The sequence below is a fragment of the Lepidochelys olivacea genome (assembly GCF_965140295.1).
Source record: "Lepidochelys olivacea isolate rLepOli2 genome assembly, chromosome: 3".
NCBI lineage: Eukaryota > Metazoa > Chordata > Testudines > Cheloniidae > Lepidochelys > Lepidochelys olivacea.
Window position 1 is genome coordinate 8,143,775 of NC_140413.1, and position 25,866 is coordinate 8,169,640.

General features: G+C 46.3%; 1 protein-coding gene across 3 annotated transcripts in view; it reads left to right on the top strand.

Moving 5' to 3' along the window:
* EXTL3 (exostosin like glycosyltransferase 3) overlaps positions 1-25,866 on the top strand; it is a 221,365-nt gene that overhangs the window by 189,960 nt on the left and 5,539 nt on the right. For all 3 annotated transcript variants that reach the window (XM_084624263.1, XM_084624265.1, XM_084624264.1), the window contains 3 exons: positions 11,681-11,808; positions 17,528-17,672; positions 19,015-19,143. In XM_084624263.1, the coding sequence (XP_084480389.1) occupies positions 11,681-11,808; positions 17,528-17,672; positions 19,015-19,143 (402 nt within the window). The remainder of the gene's footprint in view (positions 1-11,680; positions 11,809-17,527; positions 17,673-19,014; positions 19,144-25,866) is intronic.

A 25,866-nucleotide genomic window follows, 5' to 3' on the forward strand; every position in this document is an offset into this window, starting at 1 on the left:
ATAGAGGGCTCTTCCGTCTAGTAGTTTAAGGTATATAACAAGATTCAAAGGTTGGAAGCTGAAGATAGATTCATAGAGTCCAAGGCCGGAAGGGACCATTGTGACCATCTGTCTGACCCCCTGTATAGCACAGAGCAGAGAACTTCCTCACAATAATTCCAAAATTTTAGAAAAACATCCAATCTTCCGAGACAAATTCTGATTAGAAATAGGATGCAGATTTTTAGCAATGTGGGTAATTTACCATTGGAGCAATTTAACAGGGATTATGATGGTTTAACAGGAATCAGGATTGGTCGTTTTACTAAACGATATGCTCTAGTTCAAACGAATTAATTCAGAGGAATTCTATGGCCTGCGTTTTGCAGGAGGTCAGACTAGTTTAACACAGCGGTCTCTTCTGGTCTTATAACTAGGGCCCTATCAAATTCACGGCTATGAAAAATGCATCACGGATGGTGAAATCTGGTCTTTTGTGTGCTTTTACCCTGTACTATATAGATTTCACAGGGGAGACCAGCATTTCTCAAATTGCGGGTCCTGACCCAAAAGGGAATCGCGGGGCGAGTCACAAGGTTATTTTAGGGGTGTTGTGGAATTGCCACCCTTACTTCTGAGAGAGCCGCGTATGTTGGCCGGTCGCCAAGCTCTGAAGGCAGCACCCCGCCAGCAGCAGGGCAGAGGTAAGGGTGGCAATACCAGACCACGCCACCCTTACTTCTGCACTGCTGCCTGCAGAGCTGGGAAGGCGGAGAGTGGCGGCTGCTGACTCAGGGCCCAGCTCTGCAGGCAGCAGCACAGAAGTAAGGGTGGCGATACCACACCAGGCCATGCCATACCATCTGTACTTCCTCGCTGCTGCTAGCGGCAGCTCTGCCTTCAGAGCTGGGCTCCCGGCCAGCAGCTGCTGCTCTCCAGCTGCCCAGCTCTGAAGGTAGCACCGCCGCCAGCAGCAGCAAAGAAGTAAGGGTAGCAGTACCGCAACCCCCCCACCTCCCCCATACCTTTGCAACCCCCCCCCCCCCCACACACACACACACACCTCCTTTTTGGGTCAGGACCCCTACAGTTACAACACTGTGCAATTTCAGATTTCAGTAGATGAAATCATGAAATTTATTAGTTTTAAAATCCTATGACCGTGAACTTGACCAAAATGGACCATGAATTTTGTAGGGCCCTGCTTATAACCTGTGAAATCAACAACACATATGGGTTGTGAAAGGCTTTCTATGGTACATGTGTTTCTGGGAAACTGTGCCTTTGATTCTGGTCCTGGGCTTCTGTGAATGATCCCTGCAAGCTTGGCGTCTCATCGTGTGTAGTATTCATGCATGTCTAGTGGGAGCTGTGATCTTGCTTTGAAACTGGCTGCTGCTTCTTTCCAGTGTTGCCTTAGTTTTATTTGTCTAGAAGCCTTAACAGGATACAATGGTGATATCTGTTATCGCCTCTTAACTCCTGTGAGCCCCCTTTATCTGACTTAAGGTTGTCTCCTGGAGGTTTTAGTTGAGTGAGGACCAGAGTTCCAGTTTTGCCTGTGAGAGAAGAAAGAACTTGCCCATCTTCTCCTGTTGGAACTGGAGAGGAGCATGAGCGGCCAGTTAATGCAGTAGGACTTCAGCACCTCCTCTTCACCACTGAAGTCCTGCTGAGCTGAACAGCCACTTGTGATCTGCTCCAATTCCTCTGCTGTTAGAGGGGAGCCTCTGCTTACAAGCTGCTTATAATCAAGGTATTTAGCTCAATGGACTTTAATATCTGGATTCAGGGCCCTCTCCCTGCAGTTGTTGGAGCCCCATGACCCTTTTTAGAGGTGTGGACTCCCAAGCAGCCCAAGTTCCATTGGGGGTGAAAGCACACATGATTGTCTGGGATGTGACATTAGCTGGTATAGCTGAAATATTAAACTTTGTCTACACTAGAGATTTCAGCCTTTGGTGGCTGCTGGCATAGATGTACCTTGCCACCCCCAGCATATGCAGACAAAGCTACTCTAAGCTGTGGTAAGCACTAGAAACCAAAGTAAGCTGCACAAAACATGGCTTTGCCTGTGTACTCTAGGGGTTTGTGCTGGTTCAGCTATCTTGGTGACGTAATTGGGGTGTAGATAAGGCTTTGCTCTAGTAAAGCTTGCCAGGAAAGCTGTGGAACCAGAGCTGCGTGAGTAAAGGGTTGTTTTGGGAGGAAGCTGTTAGGGGGTAGGGTTGGCAGGAGAAGGTAGTAGAGAGGGAGTAGTAGAAGGTAGGGTAGCGAGATCTGATCATAAAGGAATATTGCCTGTTAAGACAGCTCCTGCTTGTCTTTTGTGATTCATCAAATTCTGTGTATATCCAGAGATCTGCTGCAGAAGTTCCATCTCCAAGACTTTGAGCTTGCGGAAAAGCTGATAGCGTCCATGCAGATCCTCTTTTGACCTCTTCAGTGCTCATCATGGTACAGTCCCAGCTTGGAAACTTTGCAGTTTGCCCACTTATGACAGTCCATTGTTCCTATTCGTTTTTCTCCTGCTTGGTGCACGCTGGTTCTGAAGGTCTTCTGAAGACTCGCTCAGCCTCAAAGATGCCCTTGTTCCTTGGAACTAACTGCTGTCACGGCAATGGGCATCCCCAGCTAGAGTAACAGGAAAAGGCTTGCCAGTCTGCTGCAACACATCACTTTTGCAGCGAGCAGGTAATCAGGCCAGAGACAATGTAACCAGATGTGATTAATACTGTTTGCATGCATGTGCTCGTTCACATATAGCCACCTAGATTCAATATGCCTTCTGATAGGTGCTACAGATAGCCCTTAGAAATCACCAGTTGTAGGCCAGGGCAAGGGCAGAGTTTGGAACATTATCTAGTGGCTAGTTCATGGGAGTCATAAGATAAGAGTTGTCTTCCTAACTCTGTCACTGACTTGGTGTGTGACCTTTGGACAGCTTGCTTAACCTCTGCATCTGTAAAATGGCAATAGTGCAGACTTCACTGCTGTGATGGTGTCTTTCAGAAGGCCATAAATAATCAGAAACTGATGTTTATAATAGCACCTTTCTTTCCAGAAGTCACACTTAAACCTATACCAGAGGATCATTTCACCTACCACGGAAATGCTGTCACTGTTGGGAAAACCAGCAGCTGTTTAATGCTGCCTAACACTTTAGGAAAGGAAAAATGCCATATACAAACTGAAATTGCAATGGAATTTTTAATACTGCTATTGGGGAACCTGTCTGTCCCTCCCCAGTATATCATAAGCTGAGAAGAACCACTGTTTAGAACACTTACTCGTATAACACTCTCATTCTCTGAGTGCTTCCACACTAGAAAAAAAAGTTTAGTTTTCTTACCATGTGTTAGCTAGGGAGGAGCCATGGGTTTACCTCAATCTGTGAACATGTTTGAGAACTACAATTGCCTTGTCTTCACTAGGCTTGTCCCATGTGTTACTTACCATGCGTTGGCTAACGTGTGGTAGGAACACACTCTTCCTCCCTCTTCCCCCCCCTCCCCCCCCCAGTAAAGACAAGGGCTCAGTGGTGAATCTCCCAGTGTCTTGTAGAGTTTGCTCTTTGGCAGCAAACCAGCGCAGCACACTAAGCTGAGCTGTCAGGATTTCTCCAAGGGCACAGGCATTCTTCACGTTTTCACCGTCAGATTATAGAATCATAGAATATCAGGGTTGGAAGGGACTCCAGAAGGTCATCTAGTCCAACCCCCTGCTCCAAGCAGGACTAATTCCCAGTTAAATCATCCCAGCCAGGGCTTTGTCAATACCTGACACTTCATTTAAAACCCATGTGTCAAACCTCAATACTGTAATAGAAGAATTGCACCAGGGCAATGATTTGAGTGTATTTAGATTGGCATTGGTTTATTTGGAGTTATCGCTAGACAAATCCTGGATTCCTAACTTGACTTTGCCACATCTGTGCACACTTGTAAAGATCCATTTGGCTAACATATCTGTGAATGACAGAAGAAGCAAATTCATATTATTAAACTAGTTTGCTTAGTGTTGTGGGTTTATTTGTTATGGAGTGAAGGACATGTACTGACCTGCTGGCCATTGAAAAGATCAGAAACTTGTAACGTGTGTCTCAGCAGTTTGACACAGCCTAACTAGTTGACTGTCAAGAACCGCATTCATCCACTGAGTTTGCAGAATATTTGTGTCGGATTAAGAGTTTGGAGCCAGGGTTTGCCGGGATTTGAGTCGGACACTGCCCTGGTTAATTTAACTGGCAGCAAAGATGTTAAAAGCCAAATACAGAAACCGCTTTTCTAAATGGCTTATCACTAAAGCTGCAAGCAGCAAATTACAGGGAAATTCCTAGAGTAAGGACAAAAGTAATGGAAAAGGCAGCTAAAAGTCAAAAGTCAGGCGGAGTTTTGTACCCATATAACATGTTTTTTCCATTTTGCATGCAGATAGTGAGAACAATGCATGTGCTTTGATAAAAGTTTGGTATGTAGCAGTTTCTGTTGAACTCATATTCATCTTTCTTTTCACTCACTGGGTAATTGCATGACCTCGTTATCTCAACCCTCCCTAGATCATGGGTCACAGTCTACTGAACCAGTGTGTTGTCACAAAGCTCACGTTCTTTGGGCACAATCCAGTCAAGTGTTTTAGCAGAAGCTTAATTTTAAGCAAGTGAGTAGCCCCATTGGTTTCATATGCTTAAGTGCCTTGTTGGATGACTTACTGTGTTCTCATGTGTTTAACTGTTGAAAAATTGGAGAGGGTGCAGAAAAGAGCCACAAAAATGATTTGAGGGCTGGAGAAAATGCCTTACAGTGAGAGACTTAAAGTGCTCGATCTGTTTAATTTGTCAAAAAGAAGATTGAGAGGTGACTTGACTATACTTAAAACTGCGAGTCTGTCACGGAGGTCACGGATTCCATGACTCTCTGGGACTTCTGGAGTGGCAGATGCGGCTGGCCCAGGGACCACCTGAGCAGCTCAGATTAGGCACAGATTTTTAACAGTGAGGGTGACTGACGGCCCAGGGATGTGGTGGATTTCCCATTTCTTGATGTGTTCCAATCAAGACTGGGTGCCTTTCTGGAAGAGATGAGTTAGCCAAACACATGTTGTTGGGCTCAGTATGGGGTAACTGGGTGAGACTGGACGGCGTGTGAGATACAGGAGATCAGACTAGATGATTTAATGGTCCTTTCTGGCCTTAAACTTCATAAGTCTATGAACTTTGCAGATCTCCATGATGTTTGTTCAGCTGCAACATCCCGTCCATCTTTGTGTGTCTGTGTATTTATAAAGACACTCAGGCACCATTGTATCTGGCTTCCCCCAGAATGGGATTACGTAATTAATATTAGGAAGGTGCTTTGGGATCCCCGGGTGGAAGGTGATCTAGAAGGGCGAAGTGGCATTTAGTTTTATTTGAGCTTTGTGACTAAGCCAGGAAGAATTGCTAAATCTCACTTAATGTCATCTAAGGGAGAGACCTTGACTTTTTACTTTGCTGGTATAATAACCTCTCTTTTTTCATTCAGCCCAATAATCTACAGAGTACATTTGTACCGGTAATGTCCATTTCATGCCCGACAAATTCAATGGGTTCTTTTTACAGTCCCTTTGGAATGTAAAAACCTTTCAGGAGATAGTATTTGATTCAGGGACATTTTTTTTGTGTGTTTAAAAAAAAATGTCCTTGAATCAAAAGACGCCATTTTGGACCAAATTAGTCACTTGAGCTGGAGGAGAAAAGTTTCCCCAAGATACCATTAGCTTTCTCCAGGGTTTTATTTTTCCATCTAATCATATATGATGTGTCCATTTCCCCAGCCCATGGATGCAATGTATAAATTCAAAGTCAAAACTAGCATTGCCCGTGTAGCAGTAATAGCTGGCCCCGTCAACCATCACAACAGATGTCAGGAGATGGGAAGCACCTCTAGATTCTTAGTCCAAGGTCAAGGTAAGCTTGGCTTAAAAAAAATCTTGTACTGTCCCCTGCAAGGCCAACGAGCTCAGCTGCTGGAAGACCAGAGAGCAGAACAGGCAAGAAGGCTTCCAGGTGTCAGTACTGCCCTGGGACTTGTCTACAAGAGCAACCCAGCCACTAGGGTGAGGCATCTCCAGAGCTGCCCTGTGTGTCTGTTGATTTTTTGCATTGCTTTTCTTATCACTGCGGGTTTAATAACTTTCTGTGCTCTATCAAACCCAGTGAGCAAAGTCTACCCCTAAAAACCACCTCCTCCTCATAGTGTGAGATCCTTCTTCCCCCTAAATCAAGGACTGCAATGCTGTTAAATGGCAGCTTGTCAGGCAGGCAACCCACGGGGAACGACTCCAGGTGCAGGTTTAATTTGGAATCTTGGGTGAATGCATGCGCCACCATCATTCTGCTCTGCCCGGCTGCACCATCCATGTGTCCGCAAGTCAAGAGAACTGGTAGGTCTCATTTTAGATCTACCAGCCTTGGCTGTGCCTATCTAAACACAAATTACCAAGTTTACTTCAGATCCCTTGAAATTGTAGGGAAAATTGAGGTTTGGTGTCTAAAAATGCAAAATTGCTGGAGAGAGAGCGGGATATTTTTACATTAATCTTCTAGGAACGTACTAGGAAGGAGTGATTGTAAAAAAAACCTAATTACCCAGTGTTACCTTTGTTCTAAGGTAGACAGGTGGAAGGTGCAGGACTATCAGTTCTGGAGACTGAAGTCCTTCGTTTAATTACAGAACAGGTATAGCATGGACAGCAGCAGTGCCAGCTTCCCCACATGGCCAATCATGCCTGTTTCCAGAGGGACAAGCTCTATGGCATTCATTGCGGACCTTGTAGGCTCCCCACAAGGGTTCCAGCTACTAGGGTGCATCGTGATGTAGTTGCTCAGCCACTAGGCCAGGGGTTCTCAAACTGGGGGTCGGGACCCCTCAGGGTTGTCACGAGGTTATTACATGGCGGGTCGCAAACTGTCAACAATGGCTAACAGATGGCAGTAGGCCAGATCCTGAACTGGTGTAAATAAGGACAGTTCCACTGAAGACAAGGGATCTGGGTAAACAAGTTTAAATTACATCCAGCTTTGGCTGGATTTGAACTGGTGACCTAGAAGGTGTTTATATCACTTTACCAGTTCTCTGAGCCCTCCGTTCCCCTGGCAGCAGCTTTTTACTGTAACTGGAACAAGAGTTTAAATCTGTGGTTCTCAACCTATTTATCATTGTGTTACCTGGACCACAGGTTGAGAACCCCAGCGTGCCCCCCTCCAACCCCTCAGACCCCTATACCTAGCACCTCCCACCCAAAGACCCCTGCATAGAGTGGGGCCAGGAGTGGAGCCCTGGGCGGGGGGCCAGGAATGCCGCCCCTGCTGTGTGGCCTGGCGGCCTTTAGCACACAGATGGGCTGCAGCTGTGTGCTAATTGTGTCGCATGCAGCCCACCGGCCACGGGTTGAAAACCTCTGATTTAAATGGAGTGCACTAAAGCTAATCTGTTTATCCTACAGAAGCTACCAATTTCAGATACATTCAGCAGGATCCATTTCAATTTCTCAGTTGGCGATATTTGTGTTACGCAGTTCAGTAAGCTTCCAGGAGAACAGCTGAATCAATAAACAGTGCAGGTCTTTTCCTTAGAATGTATTGATTCACAAGCTGCTTGCATCTTAAACACTCCCTAATAAAAACTTTTGCCTCATTATAAACAATGTGCATAATCTGTATGAAATGCAAAAGCATTGTTAATGCAACATTGTTTGAACAGTTAAATACTTGAAAATCAGGAAATTTAAAGGTTTAAGCAGAATGCGCAATCTGAACTCTGCCTTCTTGCAAATATGCAGTGGTGGTGTAGCCATGTTGGTCTGAGGATATTAGAGAGACAATGCAGGTGATGTAATTGTCTTTTCCTGGACCACCTTCTGTTGGTGAGAGAGACAAGCTTTCGAGCATACACAGAGCTCTCCCTGAGGGTTGAAGCCTCATGAAAGGAATTGCTGGCTTGCAAATTCAAACTGGTTTTAAAAATTCTTTAGAGCTGGGTCAAGCCCCAGTTCCCAACTGCCTCACACTTTGGGGAACAGAAGAGCTGGATACAAACTTTGCATTTTGACCTTCTCTTGATGCTCAGTGGAACGAACCCCCCAGATCTGAATAGCCTTTAATGTTGGGGATACTAGAAAATCTGGATCTAATGTATGCCCACCTTCCAAGCAATAAAAATTTGGCTGCATTTGGTAAAGGCCCCGTCAATGAGGTCCTGGAGCAGTGCCCTGACTGGAAGTTCAGCCCTGCTACCTTCCAGCTGCTGGGAAGAGAAAGGGTGTTGAGATTTTTACCAGGATGCTCTTGGATCCTCTTCTGGGGCCTTTGTCTTTCACATCAGCCCCTGGTTAGTAGGTCTGATAAGTGTGAAGTTCTACCCATTGCTTGCTTATGGAAAGGAGAAGAACCTTCTCTCTCACACTCTGCCTCATGCTGCTTTTCCTCCCTTTTTCCTTCATCTGTCCATTGCCTACTTAGCTTGTAAGCGCCTCAGGGCAAAGACCTTGTCTGTAAAATACCTAAACACTCTTGATGCTACAGAGATAATAATTTAAAGACTGTTTCACTGTATCCCAATTCACTGTGGTCTCAATCTAATTCCCATTAAAGTCAATGAAAAGACTTCTGTAGGGTTGACGGGATCAATAATAAATTCCATTGTATGTGGGAGACACGTAGTGTGTCAGTCTACTCTCCTCCCCACCGAAATTATATTGGCAGTGTTGTTAGTTACTTAGACACAGCTGATACAAGTAAAGAGCTGCAGAGAGGAAGAAAATATTCTTTAAGAAGTCACCTATGGCCAGTATTTTCTTACGAGATATGATGAGGGGAACTGATGCATATTGCAAAAATGCAGCACGACATCCATTAGGGAATGAAACCCATTTTGTATTGTTGAATAGACGTATGGAATGATGAATAGCTCCAAAATGAATACAAGGCTGTAATTTACTGGAGAGGCTCTTGACAATGTTATAAACCAAGAAACCTCCTCTCCAGCCACTTTTACAATAGCTGCACAATCCTGACACTGACTTAAGTCTTTAGCAATCCATTGAGAGCTGGTGTGCAAGGCAAACAAAGCTGTTAGAATGCAAACAGGAAGGAGTCCGCAGCATGGAAGAGGAAGGAAGCTTACTGAGGCATTTGCATTCACATAATAAAGTTGTAACCCTGTAAATGCAATAATACGTCGGATGATAAATTATAACAGGGCTGGAGATGGGAGTTAATAGCTCTCAATTAAACAGACAGAATGATTGTTTTTCTCTGCAGCCGCTCCGCTCCCTCCTTTATCTCATTTTTCTGAACGACTGACTACATAGCTCGGGCTTTTCTCTACATGTAATTTTATCGAGTCTCTTCCGCAACTGCAGTCCTTCGTGCTGAATTCTGTTAAAGCAAGGGCTCTGACGCGATTAGGTGACCCCCTGAGCAGCAGGGAAGTGTCAACTGACAGTTTCATTCTGGAACATCCACTTGCTCCTGTCATCCTGTCGGCCTAAAGTGCTGGCTCTCCTCTGAAAAGTGACTCTGTTCAAGTGGTATCTTGTGCATGTGCAGAGTCATGTTGTCTTACTCCTGTGACTAAAATACATTTTTGCTCCTGCTGTCCCTGCAGAGCCAACCCAGCTAAGGGAGAGCAAGCTGGACTCTTCTCCTCCTTGTGCATTATCAGCAGAATTGTTTGCTCAGGACAGTTAGAGGGCCAGTCTGTGACGCTGCAAAGGAAAAGTTTGTCCTTCCTGTCACTCAGAGCCACACCCAGGGGTCATCCTTGACTTCTCTCCCTCTCTTGCCCCGCACACCCAGGCCACCACCACTTCTTCCTCAGTAACCTTTCTAGGATTGCCCTTTTTATCCCAGACCACATGGCTCAAACTCTTGTCCAGGTCCTTGTGGTCTCCCATTGTGACTACCGCAGTCTCCTAATCTCTGGCCTTGCTGACGCCCAGTACACTTATCCTCCTTGTCCTTTGTTATGACCATGTCAGCCCCCTTTTGCAATCTTCCATCAGCTCCTCGTTTCCACTGCATCGTGTTCAAACCCTAGGCCCTTCACCGCCCATCTCTCCTGCTTATCAGCTCTTTTCTCTTACCAAGCCACCGCACCAGTGACCAGGCCATCCTCTAACACCCAAGTGTTCATTTCTTCCATGCTGCTCCCTATGGTTGGAACACCCTCGCTGGCTTAGTCTAAAACCACTACCCTTCTCCAGACCCACCTCGACTGTGATTCGAGTAGGAAACTGCCAGCTGATGTAGTCCCCTGATAGAAGACTGCTTGGCGATCTCATCTGTTGTATCAGTTTAACTAGGACTGAAATAAGCACAAGTACTGTCATCATTTTTTCACTTCTCCACCTTGGGGAAAAAATTCATCTTCCCATATTGTGTGTCTGTTTGTGGTTGGTATTCTCCTATGTGAACTAATTGAGTAGGCAGCCCTTCTGTTGTGTGAATGCCGCCCGCGCAGCTGTGGCCTTGATACACTTCAGCTTATAGTTGCGTAATTTGTTCACTCTCTGCAATAAATTGTTTGTGCTTTTGATGGATCTTTCGTGAAATATTTTAATGCATTCCCGTTGAATTTCTAATTTTTTTTCCAGTCGCTATTGACAAAAGAGAGCAGTAACTCTGGCTTTACATGGGACTTTAATCTCCCCAGCTGTCACACAGATCCCTGATACAAATATTTTCCACAGTTAATGCCTTCGGTGTGGTTTTTTTATATGATCAAACGTAATCTTCTTTAATTAAGTTTGATTGCCACAATGCTGTGTTCTTTTCATCAGGTTGCAGACGTTTTAAAAAAAAAAAAAAGAACCCTGGGGAGATCGTTTAGAGGAGAGCAACAGAAATGATTAAAGGACTGGAGAGATTTATCTAGGAGGAAAGACCTAAAAGAACAGAATTCGGTATAGCTTGACTAGGCTAGGGGTCAATCAAGAAGTCTCGGAGGCGGGCTCATATTTGAAAGTGTAATCAACCAAGAAACGGGAGGAATTTAATATGGTTTCAGGGGTGTATGCTAGGAGTAATGAGATAAATATAAGAAAGGGAAGTTTTAGGATGAATATGTGGAGAAACTTCCTGAAAAGGAGATGTATTCGATTTGATCCTCTTACAGAGAAGTGATGGATGCTTCATCCCACAGCATGCTTAAGATCAGACTGGACAAAGCACTGGAAAATACATTGCATGATCAGTCCTTCGCTAGCCAGGGTATAGCCTAGCTATCCTCGCAGACCTTTTTCTCATCTCTAATTTCAGTCATTCTGTTACTTTAATCAGGAAATTTACAGGAAACAATGAGTAAAATGTTGGGCTCAGTATAATGATTCTGAGTAACAACATTGGGGCCCGAACCTCAGCTGGTGTAAATTGGCTCCATCTGACTTCAGGGGAGTTAATCTGGTTTACTGATGTGCCCCTGGATGTGGAGTAACTCCAGTGACCAAATGAGACAGGTTGGAATCTGTAATTCAAGGAGCTGGAATTCACTGAATTCAGTGTGGGAGCAGAAACCTTACTGTTTATCAGGTACTGGGGCTGAATGGCAGTATAGAAACATGGCCTTATAACTGCAGGTGCTGGGGTGGCTTGCCCCTGTCTCTAAAGCTTTGTTATGTCAGTCTGGCAAGCACCTAGCTATAATTGTTGTGTGTTTGTTAGGTTGTCCGCACAGAAAAGAACAGTCTGAACAACAGGTTCCTGCCATGGGATGAGATCGAGACAGAGGCCATTCTGTCTATCGACGATGACGCCCACCTTCGCCATGACGAGATCATGTTTGGGTTCCGGTGAGTAGCGTAAAGTCTGTGCATGTGCGGTTGGTTGGGGTCGTGGGGACCGGGCCATATACAATCGAGCCATGTTCCATTCAGATCCACACTCTGAAGTGTAGTTAAAGCCAGGAACTGGAGTCAAGAGAAGTACGATTCTGTTCCTGGTCTGCTACTGATTTCCTTGGCCACTTCGACCAGAGTTTTGAAACTTGGATGTCTAAAGTTAGCCACTTAAAGTTCATTTATAGCACCTCAATAATGGGCCTGGTTTTCAGGAGTGCTGAGCACCTGCAGCTGCCATTGTTCAGTGCTTTGGAACAGTCAGGCACTCTCATTTCAAAATGTTAGCCTTCACCTTTTCGAGGGCAGTTTCCCCATCTCTAATACGGCGACAGTCATATTTCCGTATCTCAGAGGGATGCTGCGGGCTTAATGATTAATCATAAAGTGCTTGGAGATCCCTGAGTGAAAGGTGCTATAAATACAAAGTCTGTATTATTCTTAGACAGAAAAACAATGTTAAAAGAACTTTAATAGGATTACAAAGTCAAGCACACAAATGTCAGGAAATGCCACAATTAAGGTTGCCTGTGCAATTATTATAATTACATGATCACATACTGCTTTTTCCACAAGAAAAGGTCACCGCAATTTTTTAACATGGACAAAACAACATATTTTTCCCTAGTCCTGTTCTCAGAAACTGCTGAACCATTCTCGAGGAAAGTTTCAGCCCAGATAGTTTGGCAAAGTTTTATAAGCAACTGAAAACAGGGTCTTATAATGGGAAGTGTTGGGTAGCCTTAAAAACATCTGGTACTACCAGCCCTACCCATCGTTCCTGTTATCGTCACTTATTAAGCATTTAGACCTGACCAAAACCCCCTAAATTAAAATACTTCTAAATAACTGACTTAATATGCCTGCCGGAGTTAAGTTTAAGGTTCCTGCATAGTCATGAACTGTGACGTTAAAGATTCCGTTTGGGTGGTGCAGGGGCTGATAACAGGGTAGAAAAGCCTTTTGCTCCTATGCTGCTGGGTCAAATCCAGCTCAGGTAGGTAGTGACAAAAGCTGGTGCAAACTGATGGCTGTCCAGCAGCCTCTGTGAAGTGGGTGGATGGTCTGTCCTGTTCCAAGGTGTTCACATCTCTCAGACACCCCATCCAAATTGTCCCCCTCATTGACAAAGTCAGCAGAGTTCCCGGATTGAATGGACCAAGGGATTTAAACTCTCCCGCCCGTTCTTAGAGGGTAGCCTGTCCAGGTGTGGGGCAAAGTTCCCTGTAAGCTGTGCAGCAGCCTATTTAGCACCGCTCTGGGAACCCGTCCGGCTGGGACCTGCCAGGGGCGGGGCAGCCCAAACCCAGCCCCGGCCCAGACCTGTCGGAGGATGGATGGCCTGGACCTGCCACATCCAGGGGTGGGTGCCCCTCCCTTGGCCCGAACCCAGTCCTGGCCCAGACCTGCCGCAGCCGGGGTGTGTGGGGGGGTGCCTCTCCCACAGCCCCAGCCTCAGAGCTGCCTCAGCAGGGAGAAGCACCTCTCCCCGTCCAGCCCAGGTGCTGCTGGGGGGAGCCTTCTCTCCCTGCTTCAGTCCCGGAGCACCCTCCTGCACTCCAAGCCTCTCATCCCCAGACCCATCCCAGAGCCCGCACCCCCAGCCAGAGCCCTCACACCCCTGCACCTCTGCCCCAGCCCTGATCCCCTCTGCCACACCCCCAGCCAGAGCCCTCACCCCCTGCACCCGAACCCTCTGCTCCAGCCCTGAGCTCCTTCCCACACGCTGAACCCCTCAGCCCCACCCCATGAACTTTCTTATGTGCACCAAAATGAAAGTGGTATGTCACACGTCACCTCCATATTGGTGCACATAACAAAATTCATTCTGCACATGGGTGGGAAAAATTAGAGGGAACACTGGTGTGGGAGTGTCTGTTGTTGACATTAGCTGCACCTATCTAATGTGGTCCGTAGGGGGCGGCAGCATAAAGATGGGCAGTCCCCCTGGGACCTGGTTCCATGTAGGTGCTAATGGGGAAGCAGGGCCAATGCAGTCAGTTGAATGGATTACCCACTGGCTGCAGAAGGATGGCAGCTTCAATTATGAAAGCCTGAAGAAGCATGAGGGTGGCAGGGGCGGCAAGGCCTTGTTTGTGCTGCTCTCAGTGGCCGTGGGATTGTCAGTTTGACATATTGCCCTGACTCAGGGAACGCGTCCTTCACTGCCAGGCGCTGCCGGCGGTCCTCCTGAATCTCTCCCCTGACAGCGTGACCCCGCAGATCTCTTCTGCCTCTGGCACGTTGGCTGGGGCTGTATTAACTTTCACAGAACATCCTGTCATCAGCATGTTGTTGTCGTTGTCCCCGTCCCTCTCCCGCTTCAGCATCTAAACTTCCATCCGCTCTGCACTTGCAGAGGGTTTCCTGGGTGCAGAGGCAGGCGACTGGGGTGAAGTAGTGAACTGGGGCCTGAGGAAAGGGAGCGAGGCCAGTCTCTGTTCCAGCCGCTGATGGAATCTGGCTGTCAGAGCGGCTGGGGCAGCAGGTTCTAATTGAGTCTGAGCTTCCATCGTGGGAGGCTCCGGGGCTTCTCCTTCAACGCGTACAGCTAAAGAGCTCGTAAATACATGCCGAGAGGTGTGTTCCAAGGGCAGGGGCTGACACAGCAGGGTAATGATGCCACTACGCAAGCTTGTGTCACTCACTTGGTTCTTGGTTCCTCTGGCCAATAGGGGTTGCAGTCTGCGCAGTGGCCTCTCTTCACTAATGCAAGAGCTCAGTCAGCTAGTGGAAGAGGGGAAAGGAGTTCAGGTCTTCTCTGTCACTAGGGTGTGTTGGCCTGGTGGTTGGGAGGCAGGTAAAAGGGGGAGCCAGGACTCCTAGGTAGAGGTCTGTTTGGGCCTAATTTTTAGGCCCCAACCAAAGTCAAGCTCAGCTGACCTGAAAGGGTCAAGTTGTTTTCCAAGCAAGCCTGACCCTTTCCCTACCACGCGCGAGTCAGCGCTGCTGCTTCCTGCCCGGGGTGGGGTTGGCTCGGCCGTGCTGCGGCATGAGGCACACGGACTCCTCGGCACGCCCGCTCTGCAGTGCACGCCGCGCAGCAAGGTGGCGGTGGCCAGCAGGAGTGGGGATCACGCGGCCACTGCCACACCAATCCCATGAGAGCAAGCCCGCAAGGGTCCGGTTGCTTTCCCAGACCCAACAGTTGTAGTCGGATCCTAGCGGGTTTGGGTCAGGTTTCAGGGCTCTAGCCTTAGGTTCTGTTCCAAACTCTGCCACTGACTTGCCGCGTGACCTTGGGTATCTCGCTTTCCCTCACCTTGTCTCGTTTTCCCTAACCATAAAACAGGGGCGATGCTCCAGTTATAACCCCTCAGAGAAATAAACATTAGACGGTTGTCTAAAGCCAAGGAATCCTTGACTTCCAGGGCTTGACTTCTGCTTGGGGGAAAAGCACCCCAGTAATGCAGAAGTAGGAATAACTTAATAAGGGCATGAATAGTTCCTGCTCCAACTATTAAAAACTAAGTCATGTCGGATTAATAAAAACCCGCAAAAATAACTGCATGGTGGAAGGATGGTGACCAGGAAGGTGCTGACAGCTTTAATTATTCATGTTTTCATTACCAGGTTATATTGGATTTCCATTAATTTAATTAGCAATGTCTACAGTTAAAGCATCTTTGTCTCCTACTGTACTGATAAATGTAACGAATGCCCAGGAGGCGTTGGCAGTGTCTCTGTTAGCACTTCTGCTATTGCCCTGCAGCAATGATCTCTGTAACCCCCATCCTGAGAGGAGAATATTCCGCGGGTGGGAACACTTGTACAATACACAGTGGCAGAAAATTACCATGTGTGGCCACACTTCGCTCCTAGGATGAAGGGAAAGCCCCTTCCTGCATTCAACAGAGACACGTTCTATTTAGATGAGAGGCACCAAGTTCCAGTTTGCAATATGTAATTTAGACACTAAGCATTAACTGGACAAGATCAAATGATCTGAAAAGAGCCCTGCAGCATAAAGCCAGGCGTAGTTCCCAGGTTAGACCTCGCACGCTGATGGTTTTTCTTAATTATTCCTGACAGTTTTCCAATAATCCAGAGAGATTCCTCCTGGAGGGGAGAGAGATTCAAATGAGAATGGAATATTAAGTGCTTGCTTTCTCATATGTGACCGTCACCATTTAATCACATAAGGCTCAATCATGACCCCTCTTATGTGGCTGTGCAAGGGAGAAAGGGGGTGTGCAGAGGCCCCTTCCTCCCCTTCATGGGGAATCCATGTGGCCAGAGGGGAGGAGTGGAGAGCAGATCCTGCCAGGCTGTTATGCCCGCTCCTGCACAGCTGGGTGGGGAGTTGGCAAAGCTCCAATTTCTGTGACGATGAATAATAATACTTAGCTGTTGTGCACACCTCCCATCTGCTAATATCCTGGTGTTTTACAAACACCAGTGACTTTAGCCTCCCCCCATCCCCTGGAGAGAGGTCAGCGTTACCCTCACTAGACAGATGAGGAAGCTGAGATGTGGGGTGACCTGTTCAGGGTCACACAGGGGGGGTCTGTAGCAGAGCCGGGAACAGAACGCAGATATCTAGACTCCCGGTTCTGTGCCTCAACTACACACACATGACCCTGCCCCTCTCAGGGGAAAACAGTTAGGAACAAAAGTAGCTGAAATGTTGATTTTATTTAACTTTTCATCCTTAGTTGATAAAACATCTTGAAGTGAGTGATCTATGTTATGGTGTGGGCTTGGTAGCAAACAAAACCATTTCTGTTATAACCGGCTTTTCCTTGCTCATAACTTTCTGCACATTTCATTTGGGTTTTCATTTTCCGTGCTTTCTCTTGTCCAGAAGATACTTGGGGTGGTTGTTTTTTGTTTTGAAGTCTGTGGAAAATCCCTTGAGTAATTTACAAGTTAGGGGATGTGGAAAAAATATTCTTTCCATATGGAAAACCAACCCAAACCAGCCTCTTGCCCTGCTTGAAAGGGGCTGGACTGAGAAGCTTGCTGGTACTGGAGAGTGTCCATGACTGAGCTTGGAAAAGTTGGTTGGATGATGATAAACTTGCATGGGATTGAAAGATCAGTTTTGAATGAGCTCAGAGTACAGCCAGTACCGTTGTGTGTTAGACGTTCTTTCTAAAGCACTTTGAGATCCTTGGGACAAAAGGAATTTTCGCCAGGGCCCCTGTCTGTGGAGTTTGCTCCTTGTAGTGTATCACCAGTGTTTCTTTAGCATTTAGAGCTGAATCTGGCAGTCAGGAGCCTTGGCATTCTGTTTCCAGCCCTACTATGTGATCTCAGGCATGTTTCTTAGGATGGGATTTCCAAAAAGCGCTCAGTATTACATAACTCTGTTCCCACTGCAATCAGTGCTAAAACTCCCATCAACTCCAATGGGAGCAGAGTTAGACTGATGCTGCTTGTCCTTGAAAATTCCACCCTTAACCTCTGAATGCATCAGTTTTTGAATCTGTAAAATGGGGATAATGGGTGAACTCTTGGCCTAACTGGAGTTTTGCCACTGACTGTAGTGGGGCCAGGATTTTGCCGAGTGCCTGTTTCATGCCGTTGTTTTATGGCCTGGGGATCCTTGGCTGACCATCCATATCTTCATTATTAGGTAGAGCCACACTACAGTTGTGGGTTGTGTGATTCTTTTCACAGTTTGAGTGTGCTGTGGTCTTGCCCCACTGAAGTTCTGTCTTTACATTTGCAGAGTCTGGAGAGAGGCAAGGGACCGCATTGTTGGATTCCCTGGGCGATACCATGCGTGGGACATCCCCCATCAATCTTGGCTCTATAACTCAAACTACTCTTGTGAACTGTCCATGGTGCTGACTGGTGCTGCCTTCTTTCATAAGGTAAGAGCAAGTGGTCAGAGAGAACCCAGTCTCAGTACTCCTTGGCCAGCTCTCAGCTTTGCTTTTCCTTTTTAGAGTAGCCTGAGTTTTCGATTAAAAAACTAGTGCCAGAATTGACCATTCCTTCTCTCTTGCGTCTCAGATTCTCAACATAAGCTTCATTAATCACTGCAAACGGAAACCCTGCTGAAGAAAGGTTAATATATACGTGTCCCAAGAGATGCGGCTTATTTGAGGAAAGATGCATAGAATGGCTCTGAGCTGAGGGAGAGAGACTGAGCATGTGGCCAATTCAGTTGCGGCAATTCTCTTAGATGCTGTGATGCCAGCCATCAAAGTGTTCAGGTCTTCTCTGGGTTGGCTTAGTGATTTGTTATTGCACTGCCCTGCCATGCAGGAGTCTGGGTTCAGATGCCCAGCCCTGGATTGTTGCTCCCAGTCCTTAGGAATCTGCGGAATGTCCATAAAAGCTCACTGCTGTGACACCAACAATAGCTTACACACCTGTGTACTTAGCACCCTTCACGATGGAGCCACAAAGCATTTCACTAATGAAAAACTAAGGTTCAAAGCTAGGGGAGTTGGGCTCCTAAATCTCATTGGTTTTAATGGGACTTAGGATTCCAAATCCCTCAGGCAGCTTGGAAATCACAGCCCCAGGTTCTCCCAGCAAAGAACAGCTAAAATTAGCAGCAACCCTATTTTGGGATCTAATTTTATGCATCCCGAGTGTGGCAAGGGGTAACAGGGTCACCACAGAAACTCTGGCTCCTGTGGTTACCAGATGTAAAAGAATCCTGAAGTGGGCTCAGAAGCTAGAAAGGTGATGGTTAAGTTGATTTGTATCTGAGGCTACTGCTATAAAAAGAGGGGAGTTGGGGACAGATGCAGAGAGCTCCATCAGGTGTTCAGAGCCTTCTTCCTTCCTCCCCATCTGGGGAAGGCAGTGGAGAACAAAGAGACTATTTGTATCCTTTTGGGACAGTGAGGGGCTAGGTCTTTAAAGGGCTCATTCTGTACCATCATCCCTTGCTGGGAAGGGACCAAGATGCAGCAGAAACATTGTGTAGACTGACCAGCAAGATTTGAGGTGGCCATGTGTGTCCGGATTGCAATGGAGTGGGATCCCAGGAGTTGCAGGTCTGTAATGGCAGCCATGGGGTGGCTTTGCTGCTACTCTGTGAGTGAATGAAGCAGAACTTCTCTTGGAGATAAATCCTACCCCCAGCATTGTTCTGGGGATCCTTTCCATTGACTTCAATGGGCTTTGGATCAGGCCCATAGCTAGTATGTCACTAGCTGTCTTGGGTCTGTTTTACTGTTGAATGTTTGTTTGTTTCAGTACTACGCCTACCTGTATTCTTACGTGATGCCACAAGCCATCCGTGACATGGTCGACGAATACATCAACTGCGAGGATATTGCCATGAACTTTCTAGTCTCTCACATCACAAGGAAACCACCCATCAAGGTAAAGCAGTAGATGGGAACCTTGTACAGTGCTTCTGATTTCAGGAGAAATAGTTATTTATTCTGATCTGTTAGAAATGCACCTATCTTAGCTCTGTGTACCTAGGCCCAGGGACTAATGTATCCAATAGTGAGAGTGAGACGACCAGCCCCAAGAGACTTTCCACTGAATAAGGGAAACCCAGCTTGGATGCACCTTGCAGCACGCAGTAGGGGTAGTCAAACGGGCTGGAACAGATCAGTGAGAAGCCACGCCTCAAGTCCCCTAGAGCTGGGGGACTGTTTGCATGTCTCCCTGCTGCTCTCCACTGTAGGAACAGTTTGTCTCTGAGACCAGCAGGACCCAGACCAGGGAGGGCTAAAGGGATCAGAGTCAATAGCTTTAATCCACTTGCTTCCCGAGAGGCTCAGTAAGTGGTATTGCACCTTTCTTTAAGTTACAGGCACAAGCAGGGGATGCAATTCCTTGTTGTTATTAGGGTCTGTAGAGTCCTCTAGCACCTTTAGGCCCATTTCTGCACCAAGCGCTGTATGTTCTGTCATCACAGGCCATCTGCTGTGGAGCGTGTCTCTGCGGAGCCTCTGATGCTGCAATATGTCTCATTCTACTATAAACTGGAGATCCTAGGGTCTAGTTTCGCACTCGGGTGGAGAGAGGTAATGAGGCTATTGGGACCTGATTCCGCTGAAGCACAGTCCCAGAAAACAATGGGCTCTGCCCCTTGTGTAAAGGTGTTGGGTGTCCAAATTGAGACACATTAAAGGGGATTGATTTTCAGAGGGGAGGGTACTCAGCACTTTCCGAAAATCGGATGTTTCATGATATCTCAGGTTGAGCACCCCAAAACAGAGGCACTCAGGATCACTAATTCCTCCTGAAAAAGCAGGCATGTATCTGCAGTCCCCAAAGGAACAGAGCCTACCCCAGAGAGCGTCCATCTCAGTTCAGCCATCCGTCTCCCTTAGGGTTCAGCACTGGCACCTATCATCATAGCGTCTCGGCATCTTAACACAATGAATGATGGCAAGGAACAATGAGGGGGTGGGAGGATGGGCTGGTGCTTAGTATGTTGCATATCATAGAATCATAGAATATCAGGGTTGGAAGGGACCCCAGAAGGTCATCTAGTCCAACCCCCTGCTCGAAGCAGGACCAATTCCCAGTTAAATCACAGTAATATGCTTCATAGGGCTCCCTTTTTATTCTGGCCTTGGAATCTAGGAATCTCTTTTGTTGTTAACTTATTACCTGTTCCTTTAGAACACAATCAGGCATGGACTCTGGACACCGTTCTGTTCAATACTGTGTCTGCTCAGATATACAGACTTGAGCTCAGATTCCGTCATTCCCAGCTCCATGTACTGTAATCTGAAAAGACAAGCAGCATTGTCCGAGCACTATGCTGGAAAACTGGTCTCCAGCACTCTAATCGAAGGATTGCCGCTGTCTCACTTAGTACCTCGGTGTCTCAGTTTCAAAGCACTTATGCTAAGTAATAGCAGTGGCCAATGAAATAAGTCCAGCAAACTCCCTAAACCGTAATATACCAGAACTTGCTTAGTTGTAGCCTTTGTAAAGTTCTGAGTACTTAGCAATCAGTAAAGTTTTTGTTAAATACCCAACCCTCCTCTAAAGCTTGGTGACTGACCTATTTTTAGTTCTTTTCCTGAAACACCCTCCCAAACCCCTCAACACAAAACATCTTAACTAACCACTCTTTCAAAATCAAGAATTCCCTTTTAAAGCTACGTGCATTATATATAACAGAAGTCCCAGCAGCCCTTTCTCATTTGAGTTTACACATTAGGCCTTTCAGGCTTTAATTCCAACAGCATCACCTCTTGGTAAATTCACTGCAGGATGATAGTGAGGTCCCTTTTAAGGCTAGATTTTTTTTCTTTTAGGAGTGTGGAAAGTAAAGAGCTGATGGAGTCTTTATTAGGAGGTGGGTCGCATGCTTTTGAATCCACACCTGCTTTTTTCCCAGCATTATTTACTTGGACTCCCAACGATCTCTGTTTTCTTCTTTTGTATGGAAGATTCCCCATCTGTTGTAGGAAACAGGGAAATTGCACAGTAATTCACCCAGTTTGGGGGGACCCTTCCTACTCTTGTCTTTCCGACACTGGGTGGTTGTTAGCTATAATCTGTCTGATAATGATCAACAAGTCTTGATCATTGCTTCGGCCTTTCAGATCAGCTGTGTAGCTAGATGATTTGGTGGGTGCTGGACCAGCTGCTTCATCTAGGAGTCGTGTAGAGCTGCAGGGCATTCTGTCTCTCTGCATTAACAGCTGGTCTGCTTTGGGTTATGGCAACTGCTGGGCAGAGAAAGGTGAAGGCTGGGAGACTAGTGTCTGTAGTGATCTCCCGCAGTACCTAGACTACATAGACCAGGCTCATCCACTCACCGTCTGCATGTCGACGTGTCCTTCTCTCCTGGCATCTCTACTCTCACTTCCTCCTCCTGGAGCCTGAGCATCCCTCTGATCTGAGCCCTTTGTTACCTCTACCCATCTCCTCTTGGGGCCTTCTTCCATGCTGCCCCCTACTTTTGGAACAGCTTCTTCCTCCAGGCCCCTCCTCAAAACGTATATACTGTCTTCCACAAAGCCCTTCAGAAATCATCTCTGCCAACAAAGTCTTACCCCACCTCCTGTCCCTGTGCCACTCTGTGTCTTAGTTCCACGGTCTGTATCTGAGCCCCTAGAAGAGCCTCACATCAGGTGCCATGTGGTTGTCTTTGTTCATGAAGCATCAAGCGTGCTGCTGGGATTTGATAAGTGCTTGTCTGGGTGCGTGTGGGCTCCAACCCTCGTATCAAGCCATGACGTCATTTAGAGCTGACCAGGATGGAGAATCTGTGTTGAGGAGAAGGGGGCCAGGCAGCAGAGATGCACTGGGGGGGGGGGAGGAGGAAAGGGGAACAGAGCAGATAGAGGGGGGAGGGGAATGAAGCGCAAATGGAAATGGCATGATTAGCATTTTCAAAAGCACTTATTGCAGCTAAAAATAGATTTTTCCCCTTTCCTGACATTCCTTTCCCATGGAAGCCATGGCTGGGGATGCCAGATGGCTCTTATGGAATGAGCAGGGGGAGGGGAGGGGAGGGGTGCATATGAGACGGGCTCCCCAATAAAGTCTGGTCCATGCTGTGGAAAAGTTGGAGGAAGTTACTAGCTGTGGGGTTCAGTTCAGGCCAGAAATGCTGCAAGGAACTTCCTTTCATGCTTTTGTGACACACGCTGCTCCCCTCTCACCCGGAGATGCTGGAGAGCAGGGAACAGTGGGAGGGAACCAAACATTTTAGAGCCATCAAGGAAGACTCGGATTTCTCCTAGAAATAAGACAGAGGCTTGAGGTGAGACTGATCTCTCTGCCCCTTGCCCAAACTTTGTCTCCCATTCCTAGAAAGGATCTGTTTTCTTCCTTACTTGTTCATGTCCCTTCCATATATTTCAGTCAGAGGGTCAGATTGCTGGGAGCCTGCCTGCCACAGGGAAAGGAGCCTGTCATCTGCCAATGGCTTCTCTTTGAGCTGCCGTATCCTCTAATCTTGGATCTCTTTCGTGACGTAGGAAGGGGCGTGAGTGTCATTCCATAACCTGAGACTCTTTCCCAGCAGTATAACCCAGAGATTTCCGAGTAAGGATACTATCTGTGTATCTTAAATGCTTATAGAGCCGAACTGCCAAAAAGACAGACTTTTCAGTGGTACATTGCGGGCTCTCCTGGTGGCAGGAATGGCTCAGAAATGTGAGCCTCTGATAGTGTGAGTAGGATGGATTCCCCAGGAAAAGGACTGGAGAAATGAACTGAAATAATCAAATAAATAAAACTTCTGTGAGCTCAGTCTGTGCCTTCTATCTAGGAAGTGTTCTCCTGGCTCTCATCGGTGTAATGGCGGAGTGCTTCCCTGGTTAATCAAATTGCTCAAGCAAGATCGCTGGGGCATGTGTGTATGGGGGGAGGCCAAATCTAATGAAATTGTAGCTCCAATTTTAAGGGAGCCAGGTAAACCGTGCCATACAGATGAGCCGGCATGGCTGGTAGGGAGCAGGGTCTGTGTGTGCTTGTGCTGAATTTTCTAGCGTCACAGATCAGAAGTAGTGATTCAGTGTATCGGTGGGGTTAGTGCCTTTCACCTCCGGAGACCTAGACATGCATGCAGCAGGAAGAGTCAGTGTGATGTTGTAGTACCTACATGAAGCTCTCCCATCAGAGGCTGTGATACTGTCTCAGCTCACAGGCTAAGCAAGTTAGGATCTCGTCAGTACCTGGATGGGAGACCTAAAAGGAAAGCCCAGCTGCTGAAGGAAGTGGTGGTGTTCAGTCTGTGTACTGAATGCATGGCTTTCCTGAGGCTTATGCTGCTGGAGGGATGGCCTTTAGTGAGGCGGCAAGCCCAGGTCCTGATCACAGTGCTCAGCTAAAAGGTCTTGTTTGGGGCCATTAGAGAACCTGTTTTTCACATGAGTAGGGTTGCCATAAACTCCTCCCTTGTGTTTTCAGTTGGCAGCTGTATTCCTCTTCACTTCCTCTACTAGCCTTTCTGTGGTTGCAGCCTGCTGGGAAGCTGCTGTTGCACATCAGTGATTGCTGGATGCGTTGCTCTCTAGGGAGCTTCGGAGCAGGCTGTCAGATGATGCTGTTTGTTCCTCTGAATACAGAAGTAGGGGTATATTACCGACCACCTGACCAGGATGGTGATAGTGACTGTGAAATGCTCAGGGAGATTAGAGCGGTTATTCAAATAAAAAACTCAACAATAATGGGGGATTTCAACTATCCCCATATTGACTTGGTACATGTCACCTCAGCACAGAATGCAGAGATAAAGTTTCTTGACAGTTTAAATGACTGCTTCTTGGAGCAGCTAGTCCTGGAATCCACAAAAGGAGAGGCAATTCTTGATTGAGTCCTAAGTGGAACACAGGATCTAGTCCAAGAGGTAAATATAGCTGGACTACTTGATACTAGTGACCATAATATAATTAAATTTAACATCCCTATGGTGGGGAAAACACTACAGCAGTCCAACACTGTAGCATTAATTTTAGAAAGGGGGAACTACACAAAAATGAGGAGGTTAGTTAAACAGAAATTAAAAGGTACAGTGCCAAAAGTGAAATGCCTGCAAGCTGCATGGAAACTTTTTAAAGACACTATAACAGAGGCTCAATTTAAATGTATACCCCAAATTAAAAAACATAGTAAGAGAACCAAAAAAGTGCCACTGTGGCTAAACAACAAAGTAAAAGAAGCACTGAGAAGCAAAAAGGCATCCTTTAAAAAGTGGAAGTTAAATCCTAGTGAGGAAAATAGAAAGGAGCATAAACTCTGGCAAGTAAAGTGTAAAAATATAATTCGGAAGGCCAAAAAAGAATTTGAAGAACAGCTAGTCAAAGACTCAAAAAGTAAAAGCAAAAAATTTTTTAAGTATATCAGAAGCAGGAAGCCTGCTAAACAACCAGTGGGGCCACGAGATGATCGAGATGCTCAAGGAGCACTCAAGGATGATAAGGCCATTGTGGAGAAACTAAATGAATTCTTTGCATCGGTCTTGATGGCTGAGGATGTGGGGAGATGCCCAAATCTGAGCCATTCTTTTTAGGTAACAAATCTGAGGAACTGTCCCAGATTGAGGTGTCATTAGAGGAGGTTTTGGAACAAATTGATAAATTAAACAGTAATAAATCACCAGGACCAGATGGTATTTACCCTAGAGTTCTGAAGGAACTCAAATGTGAAATTGCAGAACTACTAACTGTAGTATGTAACCTACTAACTGTATGTAACCTATCATTTAAATCCGCTTCTGTACCAAATGACTGGAAGATAGCTAACATGACACCAATTTTTAAAAAGGGCTCCAGAGGTGATGCCAGAAATTACAGGCCAGTGAACCTGACTTCAGTATCGGGTAAACTGGTTGAAACTATAGTAAAGAACAAAATTGTCAGACACATAGATGAACATAATTTGTTGGGGAATAGTCAACATGGTTTTTGTAAAGGGAAATCACGCCTCACCAATCTACTAGAATTCTTGGAGGGGGTCCACAAGCATGTGGACAAGGGGATCCAGTGAATATAGTGTATTTAGATTTTCAGAAAGCCTTTGACAAGGTCCCTCACCAAAGGCTTTTAAGCAAAGTAAGCTGTCATGGGATAAGAGGGAAGGTCCTCTCATGGATTGGTAACTGGTTAAAAGATAGGAAACAAATGGTAGGAATAAGTGGTCAGTTTTCAGAATGGGGAGAGGTAAATAGTGGTGTTCCCCAGGGGTCTGTACTGGGACCAGTCCTATTCAACATGTTCATAAATGATCTGGGAAAAGGGGTAAACAGCGAGGTGGCAAAATTTGCAGATGATACAAAATTACTCAAGATAGTTAAGTCCCAAGCAGACTGCAAAGAGCTACAAAGGGATCTCACAAAACTGGGTGAGTGGGCAACAAAATGGCAGATGAAATTAAATGTTGATAAATGCAAAGTAATGCACATTAGAAAACATAATCCCAACTATACATATAAAATGATGGGGTCTAAATTAGCTGTTATCAGTCAAGAAAGACCTTGGAATCATTGTGGCTAGCTCTCTGAAACATCCACTCAGTGTGCCACAACAGTCAAAAAAGTGAAGAGAATGTTGGGAATCATTAAGAAAGGGCTAGATAGTAAGACAGAAACTGTCATATTGCCTCTGTATAAATCCATGGTAC